The sequence below is a fragment of the Mastigoproctus giganteus genome, chromosome 12, assembly GCF_048544385.1.
Source record: "Mastigoproctus giganteus isolate SK-2022 chromosome 12, ASM4854438v1, whole genome shotgun sequence".
NCBI classification, from domain to species: Eukaryota; Metazoa; Arthropoda; class Arachnida; order Uropygi; family Thelyphonidae; genus Mastigoproctus; species Mastigoproctus giganteus.
In genome coordinates, this window is record NC_143586.1 from 17,289,073 (window position 1) to 17,314,715 (window position 25,643).

A 25,643-nucleotide genomic window follows, 5' to 3' on the forward strand; every position below is an offset into this window, starting at 1 on the left:
TCATTTAGCTCCCTGTTAGAGTTTGCTAAACTTCTGACACTTCCCTCATTGAATAAATCCTCATGTGTGAATGTAGATGCATAATTCAGTTTATCGGCTATCTGAGCATCATCAATAGTCAACCCATCTATGTTGTGGTCCAATCTGATTCATCCCTGTCCTTCTAGAGTTTACATAATCAAAGAACTCTTTGCTGTTTTTCATTGCATCCTTTGTCAAGGATTTCTCGTAATCTGCCTTCCCTGTCTAACCTCCTTTGTGACTTGATTGCAGACTAGTTTATATCTGCCATAGACTTCTGTGCCACCCAATACTTTATATGCATCCCATACATTTTTCTTCTCTGCCACGAGCCTCATTAGTTCATCTGACCTCCATTTAGGCCTAAACCTTGAATAGTATTTCTTAGTTGGAATGAAAAGCCTAGTAGCCTCCAGAATTAAGTCCCTGAAAGCTTCCCATTTAGAATTCAATGTTGGTAACATCATCAGTTGATCCCACTATACAGAATTTAAAAACTTTCTGAGACCCCTATAGTCACCTTTATGAAAGCAATAGCCCTTCCCTTTAGCCTTGATGGTAGTTACATCTTTTAAGTAATTCCCACATCAGTACATTGTGTTCACTGTCACCCAGTGGTTCATCTTCTTTTATCTGCAAATTCTTAATACATGAATAATCACTGCTGATAATCAAATCGAGTATTACTCCCTCTAGTTGCCTCTCGAACATGTTGCTGTAGAAAACAGTCATCCAATAAATCCACAAAAGTCTTGCTAGTGTGCGAGTGAGCAACCTACAAGTTCCTGTCGATATCTGGGAAGTTAAAATCCCCCATTATAAGGCATTCTAATTTACTAGCCCACTCTCTCTCTGCACAGTTGCTCATTATATTCATCAGATTTATTAGGCCTATATAACAATGCCTACTCCCATTTTTCCTTTCCCCGTGCTTATGTCACCCCAAACAGACTCAACATTGCATTGCATTGTCCACCAACATCAATTGGATGCAATTCCTTAGATTTTGTGTTCCTTAACTAACAGCATAACCCCTTCTCCCTTCCTGTCATGTCTATCCTTTCTGTACACATTGTACTCCCTAAATTCCAATTCTGCACTGCTTATGTCTGTGTGATACCACGTCTCCGATATCCCAACAATATCTGCCTTTGATGTCTTGACTAGCGCTTCATGCTCACCAAATTTATTAACTATAATCCTAGCATTGGTGTACATGCAAGTATACATGCACCTGTTTCTACTCTTAGTTACCCTAACACAGTCCATGTATTTATTTGTTCCACTATGACTCCAATAAATACATGGACTGTGTTAGTTACCCTAACACAGTCCATGTATTTATTTGTTCAACTATGACTCCCAGCAGTCCTGGAAATCTCCGTTGCCTTGCTTTCCAGGCTGTTGGTCATTCTAATAAAAGCAGTGCAACAATCACTTTTGCCTCTGCTTGCAGACACTGTTAACCTTTAAGTCTGTGTATCCCCCTCCCCAAGCTAGCTGTTTTCCAACTCACCTAACACTGCCTCAATAGCATCAGCAAATATTCTTGCACACTTTCTATTTACGTGTACCCCATCCCTACAGAAGCAGTTTCTCCTGTCAACAAGCACCGACCAGGCTGAAATAAATTCTACCACTAAATTTGTTTATTGGGAAAAATACTACATAATGCAGGACAAAACATTCACACTAAAATATTCATTCAAGCAGATATTAAAAATAAAATGAAATTGAAAATAACAAAGCAACACTCACCCCCCCACCTCTAGTAGTGCATAAATGAAATTAAATAAAGAGAGGGAACATATAAAAGATACAGTTTATATGTTCCCTCTCTTTATTTAATTTCATTTATTGTGTATTAATGCACTTTTCTTTTGTGGGTGTCAATATACACGTCCTAGGGAAAGGAGTTGTGAATTTACACTGCTTGGAGTAAGTGTTACTTTATTTCTTTGTTATCATTTTTGAGTTGGTGTTGGAAAATGATGCAATGAAATAAGCTTATGTAGCACCAGCCAAAAAGAAAAATGATAGGAGTGCTTCACCTTGCAGACCATTAGATATTTGAATCTCTGACAAGTTCCCAGTTTTGTTTGTTCTAAGACATCCACTTACTTCTTCAGTGGTTTAGTTTCATCTAGTAGTGCATAAAGTATTTACATAAATACACTCCTTACATGTAGAAACCAAGAAAATTATCATATGAATTACTAGATTGACTTTAGAATACATTCTGCAAGCTACACAAGTGATGACTCATGATGCAGACAGGAATTGTCCATAGCCATTACCATCTGAGTCATATCATCTCGGACAAAACATACAAACCAGTTCTTGTAGACAGCATTCTAAAGATTAGAATTTAATGTACAAAACATTAGCAAACATCAGAAGCTAAGCAGATTACAAAAATTAAATTGCTATCGAAACTTATGAAAATAAATTTAAAAAACACAAATGAAAACATCTTACAAGTGTTGGCATTAGTAGTCACAAATGATACAAGAAAGCAAGCTTACACAGCATCAGCTCCCCAAAAAACACTTCCCATTTCAGCTATTCATTCTCTTCAATAGTTTTTCTAGCTCTTTGTTGAATTTATTTAATCTATCAACTTTCATAATAACAGGTGGTAGTTTGTTCCAGCAATCAAACACCTGCTGACTAAAGGCAAACTTCTACACATCTATTCTGCAACTGTCCTCCTTCAATTTACATTCAGCATCTCTACATCCTTCCTAAAATGAGGTCTCCAGACCTGTATGCGGTACTCAAGGTATGGCCTGACCAGTGCCTTATACAATTAGATAATCACCTCCTTATCCCTGCTAGAAAAATTCCTGTATATTATCATTGACAAAATGGCATGATTTGTCATGGCAGCCTGTCTACATTGCTCAGAGAATTTCATATCCAACTGCACAATTTCCCCTAAGTCTCTTTCATTTTCCACTCCCCTGAGTATAGTACTACATAGTTGGTATGTTACTTTGGGGTTACTGCTATCCAGTGCTTGTTTTGTAAAAAAAATAGGTGCCGGTACTCATTCTTTGCTCTCAGGAAAAATTGAAAATTAAAGATATGAAAAGTACTCTAAAAAAATTTTTCCCCCCCGATATTGTTACTTTAGTAGTAATGTTTTTAGAATAAGAACAACAAATTAAGTATATTAACACAGTTTATTAAGCATAAATTTTTTATTCAAGTATATAAAAAAATAAGTGAACTCTGAGTAAAATAAGTAAAAATAATTTCATAATAAAGTTTTTGTAGAATATTCCAAATTTTCATTAAGTTCTCATCGGACAGCTTATGCCGACTCCTTTTCTTACTCTTTATGTGTTGGTTGCTGGATGATGTTTCCGAAGCAGCCACGAATTGACATATTCTGTTGTATCGAAGCGGGTCAGCGGTAGGACTACAGTTTTAAGAAACAGTAGTGAAGAAACTGTTTTTGTCATCAACGATGCTGTGGTTGGGCTGACAATCAGATTCATTTGTGAAAATCCTCGTTCACATTCAGTCGATGAAACTGGTATCGTACTCAGAGCATTCACCAAATACTTCAATTCTTCTGAAACCTTCTTATCAATTAGGTATCCCCGAAATCCATGAATTGCATCTCCTTTCATTTAACTGTAACCTAATTGACAATTTTCTAACTTCACCTTCACCAAATGCCAACAATTCATGTTTAGAAAGATTAATACCTTCGTTGTCATCGTTTTCCTTCTCTCGTCATCGGTATTGTCACTAGTTCTTAAATTTTAATTTTTTTTCTTTTCTTTTTCTTTTTTTTTGAAACTATCCAAAATGACGGTGTCATTCGGATATTCAGGTACTGTGACTAGGTAAACAGAGATAGGGGAAAATTTATGGAAAAATGTGGATAACGCACTTCCGCGAAATAACAGATAATTATTTGTCGGGGTTAAAAGAAAACCACTTTTCTAATTTTCTGGGCACTTACAGTTAATTCACAGAGGTGCAACCTATGGCCGGCAAGTAAAGTGAACTAAACCAGCATTTAAAATTTTTTTAATTATCAAAAAAATTTTATCATTAAATGTTTTATTCAGTAAATGTAATTGTGTATTGTACTTAATAAAAGGTTCAAATATTTTCAATTTTACTTTTACATGCAACCAGATATGGAACTAAAGAAATCTAACTTTGAATTTTTTTTGAATACGGGAAAAGGTTGGACACCACTGCAGTAGAAGGTGGGCCAGAGCCCATTGGGAATACACCTGGATCTGCTCACTCTTGACTAGTGCAACTCCTCCGTATGTGGGATAGGTGGTCGGATTGGTTTTACAAGGTACCACTAAGTTGTAGGCGCGTCCGTAGCCAGGTGAGAAGGAGTAGCAGTGTGTAGCACACGCTTCTTGATTAGACCGGGGTTCGAGCCCGTTACCACCAAATATGGAGGATGCGGAAAGGTCAGGGAATGACCACCGCATATCCCAGAGCAATATGGCCTTAGTTGCTAATGCTCCTAAAAACTAAGTTGTAGAATTCTAATCCCTTTAGCTCTCTTAATTTGTGCAGCAGCACTAATTGCCTAAATTGCCTGAAGTCCAGAAATGCAAACAGTGCGTACCGAGTTAATTCTCTCCTAATCCGTTTGCTATATGAAAATTTTATTCGGTCAAAGGAAACTATTTTTAATGTAACTTCCAAGGGGATTCAAAATAATTCGCTATAAAAGGACTTTGTTAAACAGATGTCCGACTGAGTAATTTAGAATTCTAAAAATGGTTATACAGTTAATTATAGATATTGTTAATACAGATATTGTTAAGAAAATATCTTAACAATAGACAGTAAAAAATGCAAACTAGTTAAATCATTTTAAGCTTATTTGAATAGTAGGTAAATGTGAAAAAAATTTACGGAATATTACAAATTTCGAAGTGCTTTTTTTTTTTTTTTTTTTTTTTTATGGAAACCCCAAACACGAGAGGTATTACAACCTATAGTACTTAGTACCGTGCTTGGGTTGCATCCAAATGTCACATGTCACTGTTAATAAAGGTGCCGGTATGCCGTACCGTCCCAAAGAAAGCACTGCTGCTATCTGTATGCATTGCAGTAAACCCCGTTATTCGCGGTATCTGTATACGCGTATTCGCGATCGCCGATTTAATATAAAATGAAACCTAAAAAAATGTGAATTTTAAAGCGCCGTGAATATTTTCTGCCATAAAAAAACATGGGCGTGGCTAAAATTATCTTTCCCGGTCAAAACAGCACTCAGTGGGTGGGGGGGTGACAAAATCGCGAGTGTGGATGTTTCTCGCTAATCCTTGTTCAGTATGTGTTATGCGCTTGTCATGGAAGGTTTCATTGTTTGCTTTTAATTTATATGCTTATAAATTGAATAAATTTATCAATTTATAAATTGTGATATGCTTACAAAAATGATAAATCTGCCGTTTTGCAGACGTAAAACAGACTTTTTCGAGTGTGTTAACGGAAGAAAGTGACTTTATTGTGGACAAGTTCTTTCTAACCCGTACAAAAATATGGCTACTTATAACAAGAGAAATGTGAAAATATCAAAGAAGGTGATGACATTAGTGAATAAAATTGAGTTATTAGATAAAATTTCTAATGGTGAAAGTGTCTCCTCAGTGGCAAAACATTATAAAATCAATGAGTCAATGGTACGATCAATCAAAAAATCGGAAGGAAAAATCCGCTGTAGTGTCCATGGAAATGCGCTAATTGCTTCAAAAATTTGCTCTGTAACTCGTGATGTTATTAGAAAAAATGGAAAAAGCTTTAAATCTGTGGATAGAAGACAGAACTCAAAATAAAATTCCATTAAGTTCACTCATCATTCGTGAAAAGGCAAAACTCCTTTATCAACTCTTTAGCGAAACTGGTGATAGCACTGTCGGGATAAGTTTTTTAGCTAGCAAAAGCGCTGGTTTGAAAGATTTGTTTGAAATTTCTAATAAATATTACATTTAATATTAAATTGTTTCTTATTTTCATTTCGATGCCATATGCTTGCATTTCACTATGTACTGTTTATGTACATAGTCATATTATGAAGGTACATATAATACATACATAGACAAAAATTTAGACTAGTTTTTCTTATATATTTCATACTTTGGAATGGAACCCCTTTATTACTGTGGGAGCCATAACTCAGTATTCGCGACATTTCTCAGGAACGTAACTCCTGCGAATAGCGGGGGTTTACTGTACTTTGCATTTTTCAATGGCAGTGGCTGAGAAATAGCAATTAAACTTCAACTGCCATTTCTCAGCCCATCTAACAGTATGTTACTGCAAAAGGATCTAGAATCCTCTTACAGTAACATACTGTCATTCCTGTCATTAACCACCGTGCCAGCCTTTGTATTATCTGCAAACATGGACATTAAGCCTGATATATCTTCATCAGTATCATTAATAAATAATGGAAACAACAGTGGGCCCAACACCAAACCCTGGGGAACTTCATTAATAACATTAGTCTATGATGAGCAGTGTCCATCTATTACCACTCTTCTTCCATTCAACCATCCCTTTATCTATAGCAGCAACTTGCTCTTAATGCTGCACTGCTCCAGTTTGTACAGCTTTTTTTAAGTGCAACAGTATCAAAAGCTTTCCTGAAATCCAAGTACAGTCCATTCCGGTTATTTGGGACACATTGGGACTAGTGCATTTTGGCCCGATTAAGCGGCTGCCCCAATTATCTGAAGTTTCACGTAAATAGTTATAAATACAATGTACCCCCCCCCTTTTACAAGTGGTTCACTGTACAATCAAATCACGTTACGACGAACTCAACATAGTAAAGTACCGTTCACTATACGACGTGCAGTAAGCGCCAGTCATTGTGATCACGTTTGTGAATTGAATTTTAATTCTATTAAACAGCGATTCTAATTAGCAAAAATAGGAGGAATATTATCCACAGGCTATAAAAGCAAAGATATATTAAGCACAAATTTACCCTTTATTACCTTACCAATTAAAAAATTAAATGATACGTGAAAATCGGAAGAATATATGTGATAATCAGAATAATTAATATGTACTGTAATATGTACGTACGAACTTGTTGACATTTCTGTTCACTGACATTTGTGGGCGGGGGTGGGGGGTGGGGGGGGGGGTAAAATTTAAAACAGTAAAAAGATAAGCAATCAATAACAAAGAACACGGCACACACAAATTGCAAGTAACACAATATGCGCAAGTGAGAATGGAGTAACGAGTTACAAAGCTTTAAAAATAGTAATGAAGAGATCTGAAAATTTATTTTTTTATATGATTGAAGATTTCATGGAAGTATAAACACATTTCATCATAATAACCCTCAGAATTCCAGCTGTCGGTATTATCGCAAATTCAGTAAGATCGAGTTTGCTGTCCGTTTATGATAGATTTCACTAACAGAAAAGCCCAATAAACAGGTGACTGCTAATTGTTTTATGGTTGTGACCTCCAGAATTTCAACTGAACCACGTGGTACCGTTGGAGACAATCGTAGGATAATCTCCAATGCTGCGGTCTCCTGCTCCGATTAAACGGCATGCTGTCCCAATTAAGCGAAGTAAACCCTGGCGGCTATTTTCTCGATTGGTTTCTGTTTTTTAACATTTGCCCCGATTAACCAGTGGCCCAAATAACCGGAATCCACTGTATATGTGGATATGATATCACAATTATTTTTTGCATCCAGTTCCTTTGTGACCACATCATATTATCCAGTAAATTTTGTCAGACAGAATTTTCCCTAAACAAATCCAAGCTCTGTCTGAAGTATAACTGCAGCCTTGTCTAGGTGATCCTGCATTCCTTCTTTTACCGTGACTCCAATATTTTTCTTGGAACAGAAGTTGAACTAACAGTTTTGCAACTACTCTTGTCACCCTTTGATCCCCCTTTATGGATTTTGGATACATTTGCACATGTATAGTTCATAGAGACCTCCCCTGAATCCATAGATGCCCTCATAATTATAGCTAAGGGTATGTTTACCTCATTTGCTGCCTCCCTTAATATAATTGGATAGATCCCACCTATCCCAAGTGCCTTTCTTGTGTTTAACTTCAACAATTTCTCCTCCACTTTCCTTTCAGTTATTACAAAATAATTTCGCTCTCTCTTAGAGTTTGATAAACTCCTGGCATCCCCTTTAGCATTAGCAGTAGTAGAGGCATATGATGCAAGAAAGCAAGCTTATGCAGCATCAGCCAAAAAAAAAAAAAAAAACCTTCCACTTCACCCCTCCGTTCATTCAAAATACCTGTCCAGCTGAGCCTTAAATTTATTTAGGCTATCAACTTCCACAACAGGGGATGGAAGTCTGTTCCACTAACCCACTACCCGCTGGCTAAAGGCAAATTTCCGCACATCTATCCTACATCTGTCTTTCCTCAATTTGAATTTATGCCCTCTCAGGTGATTATTCTGAGCAAGAGGCAGTATCCCATCAGCATTGAGCATGATCAAACCATTCAAGACTTTGTACCTCTATCAGATCACCTCGCTGGTGCCTAGTCTCCAGACACTGTAATTTGCAAAACTTAAGCTTTTCTTCGTAAGAGCAACCCTTCGTTCCGTTCACTAACCTTGTTGCCCTTCTCTGTACTCTTTCCAGCAGCTCTACATCCCTCTTGAAATGAGGCCTCCAGACCTGTATACAGTACTCAAGGTGCGGCCTGACCATTGCCTTATACAAGGGGATAATCACCTCCCTATCCCTGCTAGAAAAACTCCTGTATATCATTGATAAGACACCATGAGCTACTCTTGCAGCCCGTCTGCACTGCTCAGAGAACTTCATATCTGCCTGCACAATTACCCCCAGGTCCTTTTCATTCTCTACCACTGTCAGTGTCGTACCACAGAGTTGATACGTTGCTCTGGGGTTGCTGTTTCCCATATGTAGTACTTTACATTTGTCAATGTTAAACTTCATTTGCCACCTCTCAGCCCATCTGCTCAACCTTTCTAGATCCTGTTGCAGCAGCATAGCATCAGTAGCATCCTTAACAACCCTGCCAACCTTTGTATCATCTGCAAACTTGGACATTAAGCTTGATATACCATCATCAATATTATTTATAAATACAGAAAACAACAATGGACCGAACACTGAACCCTGAGGGACTCCATTAATAACATTAGTCCACGATGAGCAGTGTCCATTAATTACCACTCTCTGTCTTCTGCCACTCAACCATCCCTTTATCCATAGCAACAATTTGCCACCAATGCCACACTGCTCCAATTTGTGCAGCAGTCTTCCATGTGCAACAATATCAAAAGCCTTTCTAAGATCCAAATATATAATATCATAGTTATTCCCTGCATCCAGTTCTTTTGTGACTACATCATAGTATCCAATCAAATTGGTCAGGCAAGACCTTCCCTTAACAAAACCATGCTGTGTCTGAGCTATAACTGAATTCTTGTCAAGATGATCCTGCAGTGCTTCTTTAACCAGTGCTTCCATTAATTTTCCTGGAACAGAAGTTAAACTCACAGGTCTATAATTACTTGTGTCAGCCTTTGATCCTCCTTTGTGAATTGGGGTTACATTTGCACATCTCCAGTCTATGGGTACCTCCCCTGAGTAAAAGGAAGCTCTCATAATTATGGCTAACGGATTGCTTACTTCCTTTGCTGCCTCCTTTAATATAACTGGATAGATCCCATCCACACAGGTGCCTTTCTTATATTTATCTTCAACAATTTCTCCTCCACTTTACTCTCATCCAGATCATCTAGCTCACTGCCAGTGTTTACTTCATCTATGGCATTCCCCTTCCTGAATAACTCTTCATGTGTGAATGTAGATGCAAAATATTGATTTAGTTTGTTAGCTACTTGAGCAGGATCATCAACAGTTGAACCATCGATATCAAGTGGACCAATCTGATTCATCCCCTTCCTTCTAGAGTTTACATAAGTAAAGAACTCCTTGCTGTTCTTCTTTGCATCCCTTGCCAAAGATTTCTCATAATCTGCCTTCGCCTGCCTAACCTCCTTTGTAATTTGGTTACAGATCAACTTATATCTATCATAGGCTTCTGTGTCACATGTTAATTTATATGTATCCCATGCATTTTTCTTCTCTGCCATATGTCTCATTAGTTCATCTGACATCCATTTAGGCCTGAACCTTGAACAGTATTTCTTAGTTGGTATGTAAAGCCTAGTATCTTCCAAGATAAGTTCTTTGAATGCTTCCCATTTTGAGTTTGCTGTTGGTAACATCATCAGTTGGTCCCACTGTATAGAATTTAAATACTGTCTCAGACCATCGTAGTTCTTCGATGACCTTCTTTAAAGAATTCCTAATGTGAATGTAGATGCAAAATACTCATTTAGTTTTTCAGCAACCCAAGCAGGATTATCAACAGTTGAACCATCGATATTAAGTGGACCAATTTGATTCATCACCCTCCTTCTACTGCTTACATAAGTAAAGAAGTCTTTGCTGTTTTTCTCTGCATCCTTTGCAAAGATTTCTTGTAATCTGCCTTCTCTTGCCTAACCTCCTTTGTGCCTGTATTATAGACTTGTTTATCTCTACTATATGATTCTGTGTTGCCTGATAATTTATATGCATGCATCCCATGCATTTTTCTTCTCTGCCCCGTGTTTCCTCAGTTCATCTGAGATCCATTTTGTCTTATACTTTGAAGAGTATTTCTTAGTTGGCTTGAAAAGCCTAGTAGCTTCTATGATTAATTCCTTGAATGCTTCCCATTTAGAATTTGCTGATGGTAACATCATCAAATTCTGAATGGGAAGCATTAAATCATGCTATATTCCTACTGTATAGAATTTTAAAACTGTTTGAGACCAGTGTAGTAACCTTTACTAAAGCAAAACCCTTCCCTTTACTTAAACTTCCCTTTACTTAGGATTTACTTAAAGATGTATCATAGATACATCTTTAAGTAAATCCTAAATCTGTGTGATCATTGCTGCCTAGTGGTTATTTTATCTACAGAGTCTTAATGCATGAATAATCACTGATGATAATCAGATAAAGATCTTTATTAAGTACAAAATTCAAGAAATTTACTTGGCAATGTTATGGTACTGCTAGTATTTCTTAACCCAAACTTCACAAAAATGCAAGAGCATCCAAAATATTCATCTACTCTCTTTGACTGCAATGCCAACTCCAAGTTCATTTTATTTGGAATATTAGGGTATTTTGGTAATCAGATAGCATATTACACCTTACCAAGTATAACCCTAATTATGTCATTGTTTTGCCTTACTAGTTTTGTGGTATACTGGTGTTTCATTTCCCCCCACACCCACACAGTATTCTTGGACATGTGTCTTTATAGTAAAATTTGTCTCCCTTACAAAGTGGATAGCCATGGACAAAGATATCTGCTTATTTTACTTCCAGTAGTTATTTGTCTATATTTCAGTGGCTGAAGTAACACTCTTTTTCCATGGTATAAAAGCCCAACATGAAATCTACAATTTAGAGTTCTCATCAGCTGGGCTACCACATGTGGGTGTGCAGGTTGTGCACTGCACAAAGGCACCTAATCAAGGGGTTGCCATCCTGAGTTTAATAGGTTACAAATTTTAAAAATTAAAAATAAGAATGATTATTTTTGTTATTGTTCTTACTTTACTATTCATATTTCCAAATCTAATTGCTAAGATTTGTTTTCAACTGTAAATTATAAGAAACAGAATAATAAACATTCTGAGAACTGACTCTTTTTTTTTGTTATAAAGTGTTAAAACATATATTGTAGTTTTTTGATTCCAAAATGTATATTGTTATATGTTGATTGTTCATTAAGAAATATATTAAAATAACTGTGTACAATTATTTATTATTTTTTGGTGGGGAGTGCCAATAAGACTTTGGACAAAGGTGCCTCAGAAGCATAGTATTCCTAGTAATCTGTTACTCTACTCCCATTAAACATGTGTTATTATTTTTTTTTATTAGATTTTAGCCAAGCTGAAACCACTGAACAATCCTCATATATAAAAGTTACTAAATTAAAAGATTTGGCAATTATGCCCCACCACCGAGTCCATTGCATGCATGTTAAAGCACATAAGACAATGATGCGATATGCTGTGACTGTTGACATGTCACTGCTTTCCTCCACCAAAGTTGTTTGTGTATTGTAAGTTTGTTTATGCACAGTCATGTCAGAGCTGTTATGTTGTTGCATCATTGTATTAAGCGATGAAACAGTGGGCAAACATTAAATTTTGTTTCAAGTTGTGTAAACGTAACTAAAACCTGCAAATTGATAAAACATGTGCATGGTAAGTTTTTTACCAGTTTGCAAGATTTCAGGATGGCCATGAAGATCTTGCATCTGAAAAATGGCAAGAGCTGCCAATGTCCAACCTTGCTTTGAACTCCCAGAAATGGTTGAAAAAGTTTGTATATTGTTTGCTTTTGGCCACCAAACGATGGAAGACCAACTCACAGTATCAGAAAAACAGTTTTTGCAATTTTGACAGCAGATTTGGGCAAACAGAAGATTTTTACTAGATGGTTTTGCACTGTTTGATTGAAGAACAAAATCTGCTTAGATTATAAACATGCAAAGAGCTCATTCAAGTGGATACCACACCCAATCACAACAGGTGATTGGGTGTGGTATTTCTAATATGATCCACAAATGGAGACAAAGCTTGGAATGGCATTTGACATGTTCTCTGAGATGAAGAATAAAAAATGCAAAAACCAAGGTGATTACTTCCTTTAGTAGCAGGGGAATCATTCACAAGAATTTGTTTCACCAGTTAGGATATTGAAAATTCTGCACAAGTTTTGGATCATTTTGTTTGACCATTCAAGCTAGTTCTTGTTGCACAATCATGGAGTTTTTTGGCAAAGTGTGGGATTATGGATCTAAACCTGTCTTCCCCCTCCCCCTTCATTGACTTTCTGTTTCTTTGTTCCCAGAATCAGCGCATTATAGTCTTAGTCACTGATGTGCCAATAAAAACAAGAATCAAATCCACACCAAAATTTGGATGGCAATTGGATGGTGTACAAAACACTACTAATATATTTTAGCATATAAATCAACCAGATACTAACTTTTATCATAAAGTTGTTAATTTTTAATTTTTATCATAAAGGCTATCACCATTGTTATCCAGTTAGGCATTTCAAAAACTAATTAGACTCTTCTACACATAATCAGAACTGAGTTCAGACTCATATCGTGGTGTTTTCAAGTCCTATGTACATATATAATATACCTGCATATTATTGACTATTTATTTTTAACACTCGTTCATTAACACTTATTATATGAAGCCGTGAATTAGGGTTGAATTTGAAAGTGTCTGCAATTCTGCCCGGACGCGATAAAAGGGAGTATATGATGAGAGCCCTGTCGATCAATTCGGCCCTGGAAAGATTGTGCAAGGCTCAAGGGGTAGAATTTTTTTTCAGCCTGGTCTGTACTTGTTAACAGGAGAGACTGCTTCTACAGGGATGGGATACACTTAAATAGAAAGGGTGCAAGAATGTTTGCTGATGCTATCGAGGCAGTGTTAGGTGGGTCGGAAAACTGCTAGATTGGGGGGGATACAAGGACTAATAGACTAACAGTAGCCACTGGCTACTGTTAATCTTTGCACTGCTTCTATTGGAATGAGCTGCAGCTTGGAAAATAAGATGCAGGATATTTCAGAGACTGCTGGGAATCATTGGCGTACAAATAAACACATGGGTTGTGTTAGGATAGCTAAGAAAAAGAACAGGAGCATGTATACTTGCATGTACACCAATGCTAGGAGTTTAGTAAATAAATTTGATGAATTTGAGGTATTGCTCAAAACATCAAAGGCAGATATTGTTGGGATATCAGAGACGTGGTGTCACACAGATATAAGGGATGCAGAACTGGAATTTGGGGAGTACGTCTACAGAAAGGATAGACAGGATAGGAAGGGGGGAGGGGTTATGCTATTAGTTAAGAAACACATAAAAACCAAGGAAGTGAAGCCAGTCGACATCGCTGGACAGTGCAGTGTTGAGTCAGTTTGGTGTGACATAAGCATTGGGAGATCAAAATTGAGAGTAGGAGTGTGCTATAGGCCTAATGACTCTGATGAGTATAATAAAGAACTGTACAGGGAAATAGAGTGGGCCAGTAAATCAGAGAGTCTTATAATGGGAGATTTTAATTTCCCAGATATTGACTTGAATATGATTGTTTTCAAGATATGATCATTCCCAGATCATTTCAAGATCATTCCCAGATATGATTGTTTTCTACATCAGCATGTTCGGGAGGCAACTAGACAGAGTAATACTCTTGATCTGATTATCAGTAGTGATTCTTCATGCTTTACGAATCTGCAGGTAAATGAACCACTAGGTGGCAGTGATCACAGTGTGCTGAAGTGGGATTTACTCAAAGAGGTAACTATCATTAGGGGTAAAGGGAAGGGTTATTGCTTTCGTAAAGGTGAGTACGATGGACTGAGACAGTATTTAAATTCTATACAGTGGGACCAACTGATGACGTTACCAACAGCAAATTCAAAATGGGAACCATTCAAAGAACTTATCTTGGAAGCTACTAGGCTTTACATACCAACTAAGAAATATTGTTCAAGGTTTAGGCCTAAGTGGATGTCAGATGAACTAATGAGACATATGGCAGAGAAGAAAAATGCATGGGATACATACAAATTAACACGCGACACAGAAGCTTATGATAGATACAAGTTGATCTGTAGCCAAGTTACAAAGGAGGTTAGGCAGGTGAAGGCAGATTACGAGAAATCTTTGGCAAGGGATGCAAAGAAAAACAGCAAAGAGTTCTTTACTTATGTAAACTCTAGAAGGAAGGGGATGAATCAGATTGGTCCACTTGATATCGATGGGTCAACTGTTGATGATCCTGCTCAGGTAGCTAACAAACTAAATGAATATTTTGCATCGACATTCACACATGAAGTTATTCAGCGAGGGGAATGCCAGAGGTGTATTCAACTCTGGCAGTAAGCTAGAGAATCTTGTAATAACTGAGAGTAAAGTGGAGGAGAAATTGTTGAAGATATATACAAGAAAGGCACCTGGGGTTGATGGGACCTATCCAGTTATATTAAAGGAGGCAGCAAAGGAAGTAAGCAAACCCTTAGCCATAATTATGAGAGCTTCCTTGGACTCAGGGGAAGTACCATGGACTGGAGATGTGCAAATGTGATGACCCCAATTCACAAAGGAGGATCAAAGGGCAACACAAGTAATTATAGACCTGTTAGTTTAACTTCTGTTCCCGGAAAATTAATGGAGGCACTGGTTAAAGAAGCACTGCAGGATCATCTAGACAAGACTTCAGTTATAGCCCAGACACAGCATGGTTTTGTTAAGGGGAAGTCTTGCCTGACCAATTTGATTGGATACTATGATGCAGTCACAAAAGAACTGGATGCAGGGAATAACTTTGATATTATATACTTGGATCTTAGAAAGGCTTTTGATACTGTTGCACATGGAAGACTGCTGCACAAATTGGAGCAGTGTGGCATTGGAGGCAAATTGCTGCTATGGATAAAGGGGTGGTTGAGGGGGAGAAGACAGAGAGCGGTAATCAATGGACACTGCTCATTGTGGACTAATGTTATTAGTGGAGTCCCTCAGGGTTCAGTATTGGGTCCATTATTGTTTTCTGTATTTATAAATGATATTGATGATGGTATATCAAGCTTAATGTAGAAGTTTGCAGACGATACAAAGGTAGGCAGGGTTGTCAAGGACACTACTGACACTATGCTGCTGCAACAAGATCTGGAAAGGTTGAGCAGATGGGCTGAGAGGTGGCAAATGAAGTTTAACATTGACAAATGTAAAGTACTACATATGGGAAACAACAAACCCAGAGCAACGTATCAACTCTGTGATACTACACTGACAGTGGTAGAGAATGAAAGGGACCTGGGGGTGGTTGCGCAGGCAGATATGAAGTTTTCTGAGCAGTGCAGATGGGCTGCAAGAGTAGCTCATGGTGTATTGTCGATGATATATAGGAATTTTTCTAGCAGGGATAAGGAGGTGATTATTCCCTTGTATAAGGCAATGGTCAGGCTACACCTAGAGTACTGTATACAGGTCTGGAGGCCTCATTTCAAGAAGGATGTAGAGATGCTGGAACGAGTACAGAGAAGGGCAAGAAGATTAGTGAATGGAACAAAGGGGTGCTCTTACGAAGAAAGGCTTAAATTTTGCAAATTACAGTGTCTGGTGACTAGGCAATGGACACTGCTCATCTAGCAGGGATAAGGAGGTGATTATTCCCTTGTATAAGGCAATGGTCAGGGATAAGGAGGATAGACCTCGCTGGTGATCTATCAGATCACCAGCGAGGTGATCTGATAGAGGTGTATAAAGCCTTGAATGGTTTGAGCATGCTCAATGCTGATGGGATTTTTCCTCTTGCTGAGAATAATCACCTGAGAGGGCATAAATTCAAATTGAGGAAAGACAGATGTAGGATAGACGTGAGGAAATTTGCCTTTAGCCAGCGGGTGGTTGGTTGGTGGAACAGACTTCCATCCCTTGTCATTTAAGTTGATAGTCTAAATAAGTTTAAGGCTCAGCTGGAGAGGTATTTCGAACAAACAGAGGAGTGAAGTGGAAGTGGTTATTTTTTATTTATTTTTTTATTTTTTTTTTTATTTTTTTTTTTATGCCTCTACTAGTGCTAATGCTAAAGACATTGTCAGGGGGCAAGCCATCCTGTCTCTTTTTAGCCTGTTACTCTTAATATTAAATTTTTAATTTATGAAAAAAAAAAGTAAAAATTTGTAATAATACATATTTATTTCTTACCAAAAAAAAATAAAAATCCAGTTAAAAATTAATTTTAAAATAACTTGGACTGATTCATTCAGATCAAAATTGAGTTAAGTTATTTGCTTCTTAGCATTACAGGACTTCTCGTAATCACGAACTGATTACAGGAAATCCTGACATGATTCAGCTCATAATATTTACAATTTTAACAATATATTAAATATAAAATTTTTCATTTTTTTTACAGACGGTAATCATAATGTGTGATGTGTCATTGTTAGCTCCAGTAACCATTGAATGGCACTGAGACGGAACTGTAAAGAAATTATTTCATTTTGTAAAAAAAGATTTTAGTTAAAGCCACCTGGTGTGGTTCTGTTGAGCTTGAATTATGCACATATATTTTATATTATAGCACAGTTATAGATAGTTATTGAAAGAAACTTATCTTTTTCAGAAGAAATATTTTAGTTGAATTCCACTGATGCATATAGTTTGGTCCTTATGCACTTATTTGTTTTGTATTTTACCTTATGATCAGGACTGTATCACATTTGATACTGCAAAACTAGTCAAACAATTTATTAACCTTATGCTATTAGTACCTATTTTCTAAGTTTTTTTCCATTACATATATGAGAATTTTGAAAAGGTTATCAATATTCCCAGCAACTGCACACAACACCTAAGATGCTCTTAAACATTTACATGAAGGAAGAGATAAAGCTATTCCAAAATCATGCCAAATTGATGAAGTGCAGTTGAAAATTTGCTCATCCCTAACTTTTTTTAATTTATATTAGTATATATGTAACTTTTCCTCATTTTATATTAGTATATATGTTGTAATGAACTGTGATAGTTTTGATTTCAGTAAATCTTTAATTTTTTATATTGTAGTATTATTTTTATCTGCATGAAATATTTGATCTTATTGTTGTGTATGTAGCTTTAAGAATATGAATTTGTTTTGTGTGGAATGAAATCTCATAGACTCAGATACATATTTTTAGTCTACTGTAACCATTACATATAAAAATTATTTCCCACTACTTGAAAAATCTTGGCATTATATATATGATGCTATTTTTCAAACTGATAAAAAAAAAAAGTTGTACCCAAATATAGAATTTACTAAAATGCAACAAAATAATTTTACTTGTAAGGTTTTGTTGTACTTCAACTTCAGCATCTATCATTAAAATTTTTAAAAATAAATGAAGAAAACTATTTGGCAAATATCCTTGTATCATCATGTAGATTATACTAATTGTACTCTGGAGAAGATAAACTTTTCTGTTTTTTTGGTATATTTGATCACTATTTGATCTGTACCAAAATAAGACTGAAAAGTAATTGCAAGAAATTAATAGTATTAATTTTAAAGGCAAATCAATGTAAGGAAGCCAAGCACCTTTTAGCTTCAGCACTTAAAAAAAAAAAAAAAAAAAAACAGTCTTCATTCAGTTATCTGGTTAACCCTTCCTTAAATTTATCTAAGCTCTTCAGTAATATACAATTAGATAGTAATTTATTCCAACAGTTAATAACTTTTGGGCAAAACAGAATTTCTTACATCCAGTAGACTACTCACAGTGTGTTCTCTCTAGTTTTTTTGTTTGCCTAAGAAAGAAAAAAAAATTAACCCCATTATTTAATTTACTAAAGAATTAACCACAAAACCCGTGGGTACCATATTACCCTTCTGTTATGATAAAGGGTGTAGAGGAAATCTGTAAAACCTGATAACCTGACAGCCACCGATAAGAGAAAAAAAAAAAAAAAAGAAAAAAAAGCCCTTTAGTAATGAAGAAAGAAATTATTGAAGTCATGAAATAATCATGATTTTCATATGACTGAATTTTAGAAGTATTTCATTGCATTTGTAAATTTTTATTTCTTTGAAAAATAAGATAAATGAGACTAACCTTTGAAGGTCATTTTGTGTGTCTTTGATTTACTAAGCTTTGTCATCCTTATATATCCTACAGCAGAACATTTATTAATACTTAATTTGGAAATGTTAACACTTTGATAAATTTATTTGTTCATAACAAAAAAAAATGCATCAACTAACATACTAGTGTATATATAACTTTGTATACCAAGTATTTATTTCAAAATAGCAATCACATTTCTGAGTCTTCAAGTAAGAGGATATTTTCTTTTATCCATATTTCTTTTTTTTTTTTTTTTTTTTTGTGCTAATATTTTGGGGGGAGAGAGAGAGAGAGAGAGAGAGAGAGAGAGAGAGATTACTACATGAAATGGATAAGTGTTTTCTCTAGAATAGCAAATTGTTCACATCTGCTTTATATAATACCAAAGTGCTTCATTATAAACAGTTGATAATGCTGTTTCTACGTGGTTTCACTTTTTACACTTATTTTTATTTTTAGTAATTGTGATCATGTTATTGAAAATCAATGGATAATATATTTTTGTGATATTTGAATTAATAAAGTCCACAATAACCATTTCTGTTAATGTCACCATTTCTTTTTTTAATACAATAAGTAATCTAAATATGAAACTGTGAATTACATTTACCCACATAAAATATCTTGCATTAAAATAGTCACAGGTAGCAAACTTTGATTCTTTACTACCTGTGATTGTAGGGTTATTGAAATGCAGGCACTGAAATTATTTCAAAGTTGTACACATGTATGGGTTCAGGGGTTCAGTTTCTGTCTTAGGGTTGCTTTGGTTCCTCCAGAGACAGATACTGATTTGTAGCTGCCAAGGCTTGGGCTTATGCTCACATTAGACTGCAATGCACCCACAAGTTTACAAAATGCTAATATGATTTTATACAACATTGGGCGCCTCCATAGCCAGGTAGGCAGGAGCAGCAGTGCATAGCACACGCTTCTTGATTAGACCGGGGTTCGAGCCCGTGACCACCAAATACGGAGGATGCGGAAAGGTCAGGGAATGACCACTGCATATTCCCGGAGCAGTATGGCCTTAGTTGCTATAATGCTCCTAAAAACCAAATAGCAACAACAACAACAACATAGCATTACCAAATTGGTGAAAATGCCATTTGTGTAAAACTGGGTACCATTGTTGAATGCTGTATCAAGACTTACTGATCTCATTATATGAGAATAGATAAGTATTAACTCCCTCCTCCCATATTTTATACTAGAAACCTGTAACCATTCCACTAACCTTTTTCTACTTGATGTTACTATAAAATATAAATAGACATAAATTTGAGGACTTTACAATTTGTAATATAAAAATGTAAAAAAAAATACAAAATTAATTTACTTGTTTTTATTTAAATTTATGATAGAGGACTGTTAAAAATTATTTACATTTCTCCTATTATTTTCACAGAGTGGAGGTCTGTTGTAAATTTGACAATTATTCCATCTAATTAGAAATCTTTGTTCAAGTATTAGAATATACACTACTTTCCAAAAAGGTATCTGACACTCACTCTCATTTTCACAGCCCATTTGACTTTCCCAAATAAACAAGTGACTTGAACAGGTATATAAGGAAGGTTTATGAGCCACGTAAATTAGTCTTTGTTGTAGTACGTAAAACTGAGTGGATGATTTTGAGAGAGAGAGGGTGTTATTGTTAGATGTCACGTTGCTAGATTCTCAAATTGTGCAATTTCCTGAGGCCTGTACTATTCATAGTTGACTATCAGTGATGTTATCATGAAATAGAAGAGTGACAGTACCACTACTGCTATCTAATGCATGGAAAGACCGTGGAAGCTAGCTCTACAGTCTGCTTTGATTGGAGAGTTGTGGTGCTTAAGCAAAACATCAACTGCCTTTAGTACCTCATCTTTCATGATGCAGTGGAATTGGTCCATAAAGCAGTGAAAATCAGTTCTGCACAGGGGTAATCTCTGTACACTCCATTGTTATCAGTTGGACAGGTGTGGATATGCAAGATGTTGGGAGAATGTCTGTTACCAGAATGCATTATGCCAACAAAGTTCAGAGAAGATGAGGTTTATGTTGTGGTGCTGTTTCTTGTGGTATATTCTAAGACCACAAGAAAACAGCATAACAATTTTAGCGGTTGTGTAGGGAACTGTATGCCTACTTTAATATTTTGGCAGTTCTCTTTTTCTCCTGCTCAATCATCCTATTATCAGTATCAGTAATTTGTCCCCAGTGCCACAATGCTCAAATCTGTACAGAAGTCCTTCATGTGGAACAGTGTCAAAACTTTTATATGATATCAAAATTATTTATTGAATCCATTTCCTTTGATAATGCACTGTTGTAACTGATCAGATTGGTCAGACAGGATCTCCCCTTAAAAAATCCATGCTGAATTTTTAAGGGAAATCAATTTTGATTTCTATGTAATCATTTTTATCTACGCATTCCTATCAAAGATTATCATGCAATACTTCTTTAACTGCTGACCCCATTATTGTCCCTGGAAAAAAAGTCAAGCTTACAGGTCTATAGTTACTAAATTCATCCTTTGTTTTCCCCCATTTTGAATAGGAGAGACATTTGCACATCACCAATCTATGGGGACTTCCACTGAATCGAAGGATGCTCTCATAATTGTGGTCAAATGTTTGTTTACTTTTCTTGCAGCTTCTTTTAATACATTGGATAGATCCATCCTCCCCAGGTGTCTTATTTACTTTCGGCTTCAACAATTCCACTTCCACTTTCTTCTCAGTTATCGCAAAATCATTTAGCTCTAAGTAATAACATGGTATACTTGTGGCATTCCCACCATTGAAAATTTTTATTATTATTATTATTATTATTAGCCATATGGTGCAAGGAAGCCTGTGGCTTATGCTTCACCAGCCAAAAAAAATTTTGAATTACCCTGAGAGAGAGAGAGAGAAGAGTAGAAGGGAATCACCAAGAAAGAGAAGAATGATGATATCCAGCTCAGGACCCTGGATGTGCCAAGCCCATACTCACCAGATGTGAGCCCCTGGGGTAAAATTTCATGCATAAATGCAGATAGAAAATATTTTAGTTTGTTGGCAGCCTGAACAGAATAATCAGTAGTTATGCCATTCATATTTAGTGAACAGACCAACGTTGTTTTTCAATTTAGTGTTAACATAAGCAAAGAATTCCTTGCAACTTTTCTTTATATTCTTAGCCAGACACTTCTTATTATCTGCCTTGGCTTGCCTAACTACCCTTGTAGATTGATTGCAAACTAGTTTGTACTTAATATAGATTTCTCTTGCCTTTGATAATTTATAGTCATCCCATACATTTCTATTCCACTAGTCTCCTCAGTTCATCTTAAATCCATTTAGGTCTAAATCTTGACCTATATCTCTTAGTTGGTATAAAAATCCTAGTAACATTTATGAATACTTCAGTGAATGCTTCCCATTTAGAATTTGCAGTTGGTAACATTATCAGTTGATCCCAATGAAAACAATTAACTAAGGCCATTGTAGTTACCCTTATAAAAGATATCTTTTATCCTTTATAGCATTTACATCTTTAAATAAATCCCACATTATTGTGATCACTGCCACCTAGTGGTTTCTTTATCTGGAGATTCTTAATACATAAAGAGTGGCTAATAAACCAGATCAAGAGTATTGCTTCCTGTTGACTCTCTAAAAAGTCGGTCTATACAAACAGTCATCCAAAAAATCCAGAAAACTTCTGCCACCAGGTGAATGACCAACTTACAATTTCCAATAGTTTCCAATATAAATCGTTGCAAAAGTGCATGAAAAAATTTATTGATTGGTAATTATCTATCTCAGGAATTGCCAGTAAACTGTAAACTTTGTAAGCTATAAACTGTAGATCACGAACTGTAAATCTCATGAACCTCACTTTAGATCATGCGAGGTGATTTTATTTGTTGGTGAAAACCAAAAGTTCACCATTGAGAACTTTTGGTTCTCAATTCAACAAACAAATTTGCCATTCTGTACAATGGCAAAAAAGGTGAAAATGGACTGTGATTTTATCAACTACATTTTTAATAATGATGAAACATGGACTGTGATTTCAATAAAAAAATTCCAGTTGTTCCAGTGGAATTCAAATCCACTCTATTCAAAACAGGTTTCGTCAAATATCAATACAGTGCTATTCTTCTGTTACCCCCCTTCTGAAATTGAGGGTATCATCCTTTTACATGTTCAGGTGCTAAACCAGTCCCTTTTATAAACACTGATTTTTGAGGGAAAGTTAGAAGAGAAAATTCTTTCTCCGTCATGACTGCTCTTACACGCTTGCTCTATTTCAAGAATTTTTAGAGCAAAAGAAAATTTCTATAGTTCCCCACTGTCCATATTCACTTGACCTTTTGTTCCCTAAAATTCTACATTCCAAACTCAAGATTAAACTGAAAGGACTAAGATTTGATAATATTGCAACTGCCAAAGAGCAAAAACTGGCTCACTTGGAGACGTATTAGCATTAGTAGAGGCATATGATGCAAGAAAGCAAGCTTATGCAGCATCAGCCAAAAGAAAAAAAAAAAAAAAACACACTTCCATTTCACCCCTCCGTTCGTTAAAAATACCTGTCCAGCTGAGCCTTAAATTTATTTAGGCTATCAACTTCCACAACAAGGGATGGAAGTCTGTTCCACCAACCGACTACTCGCTGGCTAAAGGCAAATTTCCGCACATTTGTCTTTCCTCAATTCTGAGCAAGAGGAAGAACCCCATCAGCATTGAGCATTCTCAAACTATTCAAGGCTTTATATACCTCTATCAAATCACCTCTCCAGTGCCTAGTCTCCAGACACTGTAATTTGCAAAATTTATGCCTTTCTTCGTAAGAGCAACCCTTTGTTCCATTCACTAATCTTCTTGCCCTTCTCTGTACTCGTTCCAGCATCTCTACATTCTTCTTGAAATGAGGCCTCCAGACCTGTATACAGTACTCAGGGTGTGGCCTGACTATTGCCTTATATAAGGAATAATCACCTCCTTATCCCTGCTAGAAAAATTCCTGTATATCATTGACAAGACACCATGAGCCACTCTTGCAGCCCGTCTGCACTGCTTAGAGAACTTCATATCTGCCTGCACAATTACCCCCAGGTCTTTTTCATTCTCTACCACTGTCAGTGTAGTACCACAAAGTTGATATGTTGCTCTGGGGTTGCTGTTTCCCATATGTTGTACTTTACTTTTGTCAATGTTAAACTTCATTTGCCACCTCTCAGCCCATCTGCTCAACCTTTCCAGATCCTGTTGCAGCAGCATAGCATCAGTAGTGTCCTTAAATACCCTGCCAACCTTTGTATCATCTGCAAACTTGGATATTAAGCTTGATATACCATCATCAATATCATTTATAAATACAGAAAACAATAATGGACCCAACACTGAACCCTGAGGGACTCCACTAATAACACGTCCACGATGAGCAGTGTCCATCGATTACCACTCTGTCTTCTCCCCCTCAACCATCCCTTTATCCACAGCAGCAATTTGCCTCCAATGCCACACTGCTCCAATTTGTGCAGCAGTCTTCCATGTGCAACAGTATCAAAAGCCTTTCTAAGATCCAAATATATAATATCAAAGTTATTCCCTGCATCCAGTTCTTTTGTGACTGCATCATAGTATCCAATCAAATTGGTCAGGCAAGACTTTCCCTTAACAAAACCATGCTGTGTCCGAGCTATAACTGAAGTCTTGTCTAGATGATCCTGCAGTGCTTCTTTAACCAGTGCCTCCATTAATTTTCCTGGAACAGAAGTTAAACTCACAGGTCTATAAATACTTGTGTCAGCCTTTGATCCTCCTTTGTGAATTGGGGTCACATTTGCACATCTCCAGTCTATAGGAACCTCCCCTGAGTCCAAGGAAGCTCTCATAATTATGGCTAAGGGTTTGCTTACTTCCTTTGCTGCCTTCTTTAATATAACTGGATAGATCCCATCCACCCCAGGTGCCTTTCTTGTGTTTATCTTCAGCAATTTCTCCTCCACTTTACTCTCAATTATTAAAAGATTATCCAGCTTACTGCCAGAGTTGAATACACCTCTGGCATTCTCCTCACTGAATAACTCCACATGTGTGAATGTCGATGCAAAATATTCATTTAGTTTGTTAGCTACCTGAGCAGGATCATCAACAACAGTTGACCCATCGATATCAAGTGGACCAATCTGTTTCATCCACTTCCTTCTGGAGTTTACATAAGTAAAGAACTCTTTGTTGTTGGACTTCCAGCAGTATTAACTGAAATGTCAGAACTATCTGACATATCGAAAAGTTACAGCTATCAGTTACAGGCTCTGCAAAAACGATAAGTGTTTACCTGTTATTTACATGATTGTTATTTTATATTGTACTTAATACGTAGTCATATAGTTATAGTTACGCTGGTTATTTTTTATTTTTAATTTAGATAAAGAGTTTTTGTGGATTTTACTTACGATAGGTAAAACCGTTATTTCGTTCCATTTCTGTAGCCATTGTTTTTGGATATAGTGGTAGGGAATTCAAATTTTTTAATTGAGGTAGCTAGGTAGCTCTAACGCATAATTATATAGTAATACACTTCACTGTTTCTATTTAATAGTTTCTATTCAAATACTATTGATATTTAATTTATTGATTTTATTAATTTAAACTACCATGCCCCAAACTAGAGCAGCAAAGCAACGGTCACAAAGTGGCAGGAGTGCTGTGACTCGGGGGAGAACTGAGGGGGGCAATTCTCCAACGCATCACAGCCTAAAGAAATGTGCAACTTGTGAAATGTTTGCCGAACTCTCTGGAACGGAACATGATATTGCCATGGGGGATGTCTTTGTGTGTGCGCGATGCAAGGAGTGTATCGAAATCAGGCAACAACTCAGCGTT

At 36.4% G+C, this 25,643-nt stretch overlaps 1 protein-coding gene across 3 annotated transcripts in view; it reads left to right on the forward strand.

Annotated features, from left to right (window-relative positions):
* Window positions 1-25,643, forward strand: part of LOC150076736 (lysosomal alpha-glucosidase-like) — a 238,790-nt gene that overhangs the window by 174,828 nt on the left and 38,319 nt on the right. The window contains exon 18 of one of the 3 annotated variants that reach the window (XM_090386833.1): window positions 17,076-17,602. The exons of the other annotated variants lie outside the window; for them this stretch is intronic. Within the exon in view, the coding sequence (XP_090242959.1) occupies window positions 17,076-17,135 (60 nt within the window). The 3' untranslated portion in view covers window positions 17,136-17,602. Of the gene's footprint in view, window positions 1-17,075; window positions 17,603-25,643 lie in introns of those variants that run through there. 3 annotated transcript variants of the gene reach the window in all.